The sequence below is a fragment of the Numenius arquata genome, chromosome 4, assembly GCF_964106895.1.
Source record: "Numenius arquata chromosome 4, bNumArq3.hap1.1, whole genome shotgun sequence".
Classification (NCBI taxonomy): domain Eukaryota; kingdom Metazoa; phylum Chordata; class Aves; order Charadriiformes; family Scolopacidae; genus Numenius; species Numenius arquata.
Window position 1 is genome coordinate 25,406,188 of NC_133579.1, and position 9,640 is coordinate 25,415,827.

At 41.5% G+C, this 9,640-nt stretch overlaps 1 protein-coding gene across 2 annotated transcripts in view; it reads left to right on the forward strand.

Annotated features, from left to right (window-relative positions):
- The window catches only part of GNAL (G protein subunit alpha L), a 201,935-nt gene extending 192,562 nt beyond the window's left edge, over nt 1–9,373 (forward strand). Inside the window, exons 10-12 of one of the 2 annotated variants that reach the window (XM_074146129.1) lie at nt 352–482; nt 2,559–2,626; nt 7,413–8,983. In XM_074146129.1, coding sequence (XP_074002230.1) covers nt 352–482; nt 2,559–2,626; nt 7,413–7,559 — 346 coding nt within the window. In that variant the 3' untranslated portion in view covers nt 7,560–8,983. Of the gene's footprint in view, nt 1–351; nt 483–2,558; nt 2,627–7,412 lie in introns of both variants that reach the window. The other variant, XM_074146130.1, reaches the window with a different exon arrangement.
- Nucleotides 9,374–9,640: the final 267 nt, after the last annotated feature.

The window sequence follows — 9,640 nt, forward strand, 5'->3', positions numbered from 1 at the left end:
AAGTAGACAGTAATGTCTGGTTTGGGACTGTGGTGCTTTTAGGAAATGTCATCATTTTCCCTACTTGATATCAAAAGGATAATTTAGAAAACAATATTTGAAGACTGTTCCCTTCAGCAATGTCTACTGCAGGTTTTATAAATGTATTTATCAATCCTATAAATACACCCACCAACCCAGGTGCAACCCAATAGAAACAATAATTTAGGTCATCTTTTTTTTCTGTTGAAGCATGTTCCACACTACTTCATTCTCGGTCCACGCAGGGACAGTAAATTTTCTGTTGAAGTGATAAGTTTTCCTTGATTAACGTGTGAGAGCTAACACAAACATTTGGTTTGTTTTTGACAGGTGGTTACGGACCATTTCTATCATTTTGTTCTTGAATAAACAGGACATGCTGGCTGAAAAAGTCTTGGCAGGGAAATCAAAAATCGAAGATTACTTTCCTGAATATGCGCATTATACTGTACCTGAGGATGGTAAGGTTTTTCACCACGCGGGGATTGTACCTGCTACCATAGCCCAGCCCATAGTTTCTGTCTCTGTCTCTCTCACACACACACACAAATTCATAAGCACACACCATTCCTTAACACAGACTGTTGGTCAGGGGAGGATCGTGCCAGCAGCATGTAGCTCGGAGGTGTCCCAGTCAGGCAGGGTCTGAGGGGGCTCTGGCTGTGGGGGGACTGCAGGGGGCTGGCCCCAGAGCACCTGCCTTCCCCTGCTTTGGAGCAACCCAGGAAAGCAAAGCTGCTGAGTGTGTCTTTCCCCTGCCGGGTGCTTCTGCCTGGGCCTCCCGCAGTGCTGAGCCATGTTAGGGAGTTGTTAGACTTATTTTGCGGCCATTCTGCATCCTCCAACTCAGTAAAGTTTAGCCTTTGAATAAAGTTCAGCCTGGAATACCGACGAGAAGCCCAACAGACCCAGCAAGGGAACTTTAATGGAGGAAAAAACACATCAAGAAATATCCAGGGAGCTGTGACGATGGAGCGATTAGCATGGGTTCAGTTTCTTACCATTTCAAGAAGTACAATCATTCCTGCACCGCAATAACATATTGCATAAGTAAATTTTGGCATTATGCCAGTTTTATACCAGGCAGAAGGCCTCCAAATATCTCAGGTCTGTGTCTAGCAAAGGCGATAAAACTTGCACTTTCTGACCACTGGCCTCTGCCTTACCCGAGTCATACCCTTGGCGTAGTATTTGCAGCGACTTGTCAGAAAAGGCTTTTGTTCTCCACTAACCATCAACAACAGCCTAGGTTATGGAAGTGAAGGTGGTAATAAGCCGTTTTCAGCTTTCATTCAGGTCTGGAATTTCAGGAGCGTGATGCTGAGTTCCAAATGGAGAGGTTAAGTAAACTGTCCTAAAACAGGAGTTAACCTGGCACCAGTTTTATAATGCTAAGGGGTTTCAGCAGAAGTCTTCTGTCACCATCATCCAAATTTCTCTCTCCCAAACATACACCACATATACACAGAGTTTGGGTAAATTTTCAACATTTTTTTATAGTAAGACAGTTGTCAGAATAAAGTAGCTTTTGGTGTTTCTCAGCGGGATTTCACAGTGGATATCCAAAGTGATCCAGAATATTCACACATGAAGTAGCTCTTTATTTTTAACCAGTAGTCATTCATTTATTCTTTAATTCCAGCTGGCAGTATTTAAGGACGGCAGCACTGACCTCATAAGCTGCTGCTGGTTGTGCTGCTGCTCTGTGTTTATGCCTAGCTCTCTAAGTAAGAGTAAAAAATATGTGTCCATATTCTGATAAATTCTGCCCCTTACCATATTGTGTTTATAAGCATCTGATCTGGTATGTTAAATGAGGAGAAATCACAGTGACGGGAAATGAATAGGTTATTTCCTCACTGTATTGTTTTTTACACTTACAGTAAATATAGTTGTTACGTGGCCTGGATAGAGATGACTTCATCTGCCAACAAACCATTAGTGACCAATGAGTTTCCTGCTGAACAAGAATTTAAGGCCCCTTGATGGGCAGTGTATCTAAGTATTCTGCTGACTTGGGTCCTGGAAATAAAATACACGTGAATATATATTAAAAGACCTTTCGATGCTATCATTTTTTTCAAGTGTAATCTTGGACTAATTGTTTTTTAACCCAAATTCCTAGCTGCAGAAGCTTTATTCAAGAGATGCTGCTCTGCTGCAGAAACTGAACAGCTCAGCTGCTTTTTCTAGTCATATTTTCTGATAAAAGTTAAACCCTAACTCCAACTTGTTTTATATCTACGTGAACAAACTTGTGTATGTGACTAAGCCCCTTTATGATATGACCAATGACATTGTTGCAAAGATTTCAGCAATTTTGAGGTCCCTAAGAGATCTTAAAGGCATAGAAGTTTGTTTCAGATTCTACAGTACCTTTCTATTTTAAAATTGCCTATCAGGAATCTCCTGTGGATGTTTAATTTTTTAATTTCTGTATCAAACAACTGCTTCTTCCTTATTCAGTCTTTTATCATGAAAAGTATATGATTGTTTGCTCTTCATGTTTCTGATGTCATTTATTTTTATTTGAACAGCAACACCAGATGCAGGAGAAGACCCCAAAGTCACAAGAGCCAAGTTCTTCATCCGGGATGAGTTTTTAGTGAGTAATTTTGATCTTATGTGTGATTCTGTCATAGGAAATACTGGCAGATGGCATAGCTTATTTAGGGAAAACTGATGGGTTTTTGCAGAAAGCTAGAAGGAGAGGAGAATATCTGGCAATCCCCTAATTCTCATCAGCTGCCCATCTTGCAGAACCTTCCCCACTGCTTGCACATTTTTATGCCCATTTTATATATTAGTCACCTGCCCTGCAAAGTATCACACAGCAAGTAAGTGTTAGAGCTGAAAACAGCCGTGTGGCTGCCTGCTTGATGCCAGGTTGGGTGTGGGTGCCAGCAGCCCTCCATCTCTGTGCAGGGGGACAACGCGGAGCGCTATTTCCATTGCCAGTAAGCTGGGGTTTCTGTGGTTGTCTACCTGCAAGATGCTACTGGCTGTTGCCTTGAATGTTTATTTTGTGTACCAGTCCAGTCCATGTAAAAGCAAAGAAGCTTTTAATTTCAATCCTACATTCCTCCAAGGGCTTTGGCAGTGGTCAGCTGGCAAGAGGCAATGAACAAAAAAGCAGATTTTATCCTTAAATAAGATTTCTGTTGTGCCAGTTAGGAGGTTTGCCTCACCCTAGGACTGGTGTCGTGGCCCTGCTGAGGAATCATAAGACAGTTTCCTTGTCTAGTCAGTTATGTTTGTAATTAAGGTTTCCTCCAAAGCTGGAGCTGAAGAGGTGTTGTCTGCATTTCGCAGATACAAGCAGTTATCAGGCACACGGTCACAGCCCAGCGCTGCTGTCAGACACAGGGGCTTAATCCAGCATCACCTACAGCTTCACTCATATCGAGTAGCTCCAACAGCGCAAAGCAATAACGGAGACCAGAACCAAAGCTCAGCACTCTCTGCCTCTTGCCCTGCTGGTAGAAACTGTACAGGGTGTTTGAGAGAATAAATTTAATTATTAGAATTAAGAATTTTAAAGTCATTATGCATTTACAAGTGTTAGGATTTACAGCTGTTGATGCAACAAGGAAGAAAGAAGCAATTAACTATGTTCACGCTTTGGGGATTTCCATTGACCACCTTAACCTTCCGGCTTATGAGGAACAATGTCGGATTGCACTGTATTAACACAAGAGTTATTTAAATAAAAAAAAAAGAACACATCAAGGGAGAGGTTCTTTCCTGCCGTGACTCACTGGCGAAATGTGGGGCTTTCCCCTCTTTCCCAGCAAGCGCCGTAGGCCGGGCAGAGAGCATCTCCTCCATAAGCCGTGTTCGTGTGCCTCCCTCCTGGGTTTGGGCTTGGTTTCTCAGCCTCAAGAAGCCGAGGGACGTAGTCACTTCAGCTGCTTTAAGCTTGTGGGCTGTGTGGAATGACAGCCTTGCGAGCAAGGTGTTTCTGCTGCCATAGATGGCCTGAACAGCTGCGTGTGCCCCGAGTAACGGAGGCCACGGGTGAGGTGGGCAAGGGACGAGTAGAAACGGCAACTTCCAGTTTCGTGGGGTCAGGCACAAAAGGCCCCCGGTTTCGGGGAGGAGGGGACAATGGGGACAGGGGAAATAAGCTCAGCATAGAGGCTGGGGAGGGCTCCCATGTCTTGAGCCAGGCGCAAGGAAGAAAAGGTGTGTATTTTTCTACCTGCTGCCTTCTTGGCTCTGCTTTATATGTTTCTTTCCAAGTCTCTTCGTTTATGACCTTTTCCTGTTAAGTTTTCAGACACCGCTCAGAGAATTCTGTTTTTATTCATTTATAAGCTTTATTGTGATTAGTATCATGGTAGCAAGTCTGCACAAGGCCTGGATATGTGTGAAAATCACCACCATGGCTCTTGCACCCCTTAAAACCCTCCCTGGCTGTAGACACTGGTACTGGCAAATTCAAAGCGTGTTAATTGGAAGAATTTTAGAAGGAAGTTAAATACAAACACATTTCCAACAACTGTCGCTACACGGTAGCGTGTGAGTATTAGGAAGGCAAAATATCATGGGCTCCTGATGTCAGGGTTGGTGGCCTCGGTGGGCTTGGGCAGCAGGGTTTTAATGGCGGGGGGAGTGGTGGGTAAGGGATGGCAGGACGTATCTTGTAGGAAATTCTCCTTCCCTGGGCTCAGGCACATCTTTTCTCCTCCCAAGCACTTCCCAGAGGCAGCGTGCTGCTCCCCAGCCCCATGTCTGTGTTTTGTACACAGGGCTCTCCAGCTGCTGCTGTTTTGTTTGAATACATCCCCGGTGTATAGGCAACCCCTGTTTTAAAGCAGCGGCACGGCCCCTCTGGGTCCTGCTGGTTTTTAAAATAATCTGAATCAGGGCAGTGGAGGAGCTGCTGTTGAAACACACAAACAGCGCATTTGGTTCCTCGCTGAAAACTGTTGTCCTGCCCCCCACGGTATAGGGACGCCGGTATTAGATATTCCTACTTATGCTGTAGGAAGGTAAATGTACTTTCCTTTGCTGTCCCAGGGGATATTTTTTTCCCCTCTGAACGGGTGCTAAGTAACACGCTACTATTCAGAATGAGTTTTGAGTATTTGAAAATACTGCATTTGTCCTAAAATGAGAGAGCTACAGAGCTGTCAGGGGACAAAAAAAAAAAAAAAACCCTTAACATTTTGAAAATACATCCTTTGACATACATTATATGTAACTAGGTATCGCCAGAACATTGTGGGCCGCTTACTACTGTAGACTACAAGCCAACACTTAGTGAAAGAACACTTATTTTACCGACACACAGGACAAAGGTTGACGGTTGGGTCAGTAGGGTGGTGTGTTCCCTGCTCCCACATCGCAGGGGGGTACAATCATTTGTACCTTGTCCCTCAATGACAGCGTAGAGCATTTAGTCCTAGAAAGAGCACGTCAGAGAGTGTCTGATCAGTACATAAGACCATACAGAAATGTTAATGCGCTTGTTACAGCCTACGGGGACTGTGCTGCTTGAAGGACACGTACTGGAAGGGGTGGGGGCAAGGTGGCAGCTGGAGGCTGCACATACAGACGTGGGTCTCAAACGGTGCAGGGCCAAAGAGCCACGGAGCCCTGCAGCAGGCCAGGGCTGAACTACCCCGAGGCTTGAAAATGAAGAATGAAAAAGTGTAGGAATATTTGGAAAGCAGACTGGGCCATCATTTGCGGAACAATTTTATTTTTTTTTCTCCAAGGAAAAAGAATGTTTAGTAACTGGTCTCTGCTTGTCACATTATACCAACGTCATATAGAAGAGATCTGCAGGGGGAAAAAAAATGTAAAGCAGCTATTGTATCAAAAAGAGCACTTCTACTGCACTTCTGTTTTAAAATTAATATCACTGTGAATGTCCAGACACACCACAGTCTTTTCAGCCCTTGAGTTCCTAAGGGTCTTGATTTCCCCCAAATTTTGCAAGACAACCAGATCTCCCCAAACCTTTCTGGGAGGTCTGGAAACCCAGGTCCTGCAGGCAAATACAATCTACATTTTAATTGAGTTTCAGCATTTTGCCACCATTGCAGTAATTTGTAAAACTTTTTTTTTTTTCTCATTTCATTATTATTTAGTGTCCTTCGCGCTTTAAATATAGTCTGAACAACTTACTCCTCAATTGATTAAGTTATTCAATTAATATTTTTCATGAAGGAAATCCTTGAACTAGGTATTGATTGTAGCTTGGTAAGAAGACAATAATTTTTAGTCTACTTTTGGAAGGCCCCCTATTTAATTAGTGTTGAATAGCTAACGTAGCCTAAGTTACCTGCAAAAATTTGCAATTTCTTGTTGATCTAATTATGTAAATCAGGACTTTAAATGGCCATGGTTTTGATATCTGTAGCTATAGGTATTTAAAACGTCAATCCCACATGTAAAATAAATCACTGCAATAAAAATAATATAGTGCAGTCAGAGAGAAAACAGTGGGTTTTGTTGTTTAGCCATTATAATTTGTAATAAAATTTGGGCAATTTTATAAAAATTATTATTCCAAGAACTGACCTTCTGCTTTCATGACATTCTCTATATTCAAGATAGTGATCTAGAATGGATTTATATTTGTCAGTCCTATAGTAGTACAGAACAAAATTATGATTTTTTTTAAAATCTTTGTTAAGATCCTGGGGAGTTAAGATAACCGCGGGTGAAGTGATGCTGGAGCTTGAGTTAGCAACCTGAAAGTTGTGTGGTAGCCTTGCGAAAATTCAGTTCTGTGCGGTCTGATGTTTACTGGATTTGTGCTTTTTTTTATTGTTCTATGGGAACCCATCCACTCTGATGGTAATTTCACCACGGTCTTGGTATCAATCATGATGCCAACTCTTCAGCTGGGCTAATAAGCGCGCTGAGGAAAGGCAACTTCAAGGGCCTTCAGGTTCAAGAAGCAGAAGCAGGAGGGGGCTGTTCTCTGCCGCTATTCCCTTCACACCTGGGAGGTTTTCAGTTTTGTGTTGCTGATTTAAAACAAGAGTTCAAAAATTTGCCACATGATGGCACCAAAAAAGAAGGAAAAAAAAATACCCTGGGACAGCTGCGTGGCAGACTGCAGGGCCATCAGCCGGCCAGATCAGCTGCACGGCCATGTGCAAATGAGACCAGCTTGTGCAAATTGGGGCTTGCAAAGTCGTAATACACTGCTCCGATAATATTATCCACAACGGTTTTTATCTTTGTTTCGAATTTGTGATTCATGCTGGACTAGCCCACAGACGTTCCTTCTCTTTATTTATTTATGTTAATGAACTATATACAGAATTTCCCGGGTTTCTCGGTACTCGATAAGTCCGTAGACCACTGCGATGTGACACTTCTCGTGACTCAGCTCCTCACCCTTATTTTTTTTTCTTCTGCTTTTTCCACAGAGGATAAGTACGGCGAGCGGAGACGGCCGGCATTATTGCTACCCACACTTTACGTGTGCAGTGGACACAGAAAATATCCGCCGAGTGTTCAACGACTGCCGAGACATCATTCAAAGGATGCATCTCCGCCAGTACGAACTCTTGTGAGGGGAGATCACCGTGGAACCTGTGGTTTTAAATTCTTTGCTCCTTACTCTTTCTCTTGCTACTACCCCACACAGGGTGGAAGAATATACTATAGAAATGTCAGTCTCTTCACTTTGTTTACTTTAATTATTTAACCTTAAAGCTGATTCGAAGCAAGTTTGGGTTGTTTTTCCTTCATGCTTTTTGGGACTATTTTTGTGCTTTATTTTGACATGCCACTTCTTCGTCATTCCACTAAGCCCTTCGGCTACCTCTGGTCCCTTAGGTTTTGTTTTTTTTCTGACTGAACGCGACCTGCTAAATTTTTTCCAGCAGGTTACCGTCAGCTCAAACTGGTATGTCAGCTGGATGACACTAAAGTCATGCCTATCCCTCTGTGTGGGTTTCCTTTTTAACATGACATTGAAGAGTACTTGATGGGTGAAAAAAAAGATTAATGCACTTTGTATCAGGTTATTAAATACTGTTGAGGAAGTAGACACACAATGTAGCAGCACCACAATATTTATTACTCTGTCACAGTTTTTAGCATTTCTGAGTTGCAGGTCAACTGATAAAGTGACCTCCTCTTTTAAGCCGTTACTGGCACAGGAAGTAGAGTAGATAATGAGAGGAATAGTGAAGACAAAGCAATTTTTCTGGGGTTTTGGAGCCAAGCGTCTCCGCACACCTCAGGCATTTGAATTACAGCTACTTTTCAGCCTGTTGCATCGAGGCAGAAAATTTACCACCCTCACTTACGTTATTTGTGCTGTCCACAAATGATCCTTTTAGTTCTGATCATTCTTGGACAACGGTCCTCTCCCTATATATATTTTTTTGTTTTACTGCTGGTTTATTATATTGTACAGACTGTAAAATGTAATATTATTTTGTACAACTTTATTGAAGAAAAATACTTGTAGAAGATCTTTGTGCCTTGATTATGGCTGTACCTGTAAAATGAGCTAAGATGTAAGTATGTTTTTGATTGCGCTGTACAGCTTGATGTCAACCTTACCTGCAGCAGTGACTGGAGGTAAGAACTTTATCTGTAGAGTTTAGGGGTTTTTTTCTGGTTTATATAAAAATGCTCTTTAGTATAAAAATTATAAATTATGCAAATTAACCACTTACCTTTCCAAGTAAGGTATTACAGTCACCGGATGTTGCAGCAAACATGCCTTTCTCTTTCGAAGTCTCAGCTTTAAAACATTGGAATTCATTCAAGTGTCCAAATCGCAACCTGGTGTTGTTTTAATGGGAACCAAGGATTTATTATTTTCTTTTTTCCTTTCTATTTAGAAAATATGTTTGGTAATTCTTCGGTCATTCATAGAACTTCACAATTGCACAGACCGATTGTGAATGTGTAAAGCACCATTATATAGAGCTCTTCAATCTTTGTACCAACAGCGGCTTTCATTGTGCAAGTAAATAGCGAGAAAGAAGAAAAAACAAAACAAAACAAAAAAAAAAGGTGTATAAACCCTCGTGTCTGGCCTAAGAGAATTACAAGATGACATTTTTATTTCTCTTTTAATAAAGAGACACATTAGAAAATTGTTTTATTTTAAATATTGTAGAATCAAAATGTGTGAATATTTCTCAAACTTGAATAATTTATGCAAATGACATTCTCAAAACAAGTTGTGGTACAGTACAATATATAAAAAGCAAGAATTGCTGTAGCAATAAGGCATGTCCTTTTTAGTAACTATAACACTGCTTTATATTTTATACATAGGTGTTTTATGTCTGTGACTATATACTTTTCCTGTGTCCAAGATAACCTGTACAAATGTCTAAAATTACAGTTGCAATAACAGAAACCTAGAGAAGTGTTAGACTACATTACTTTATAGAGCGTTTGACCACACTTTGGACCATTCTCCCCTCACTTCACTTTAAATTTAGGGAGAGAGAAAGAGCTAACACATTCCCCACATCGGCATATAATCAGCAAGTTTGATTAACTTTTTACTATTAGCATCCTTACTAGTTATAAACCCCAGTCAGTCATCTTTTTAAATTCAGGTTACAGAAGAATTGAGAACTTGTCTCTATTTGACGATAAACAATCCCCTTTTAGATACTGTAAT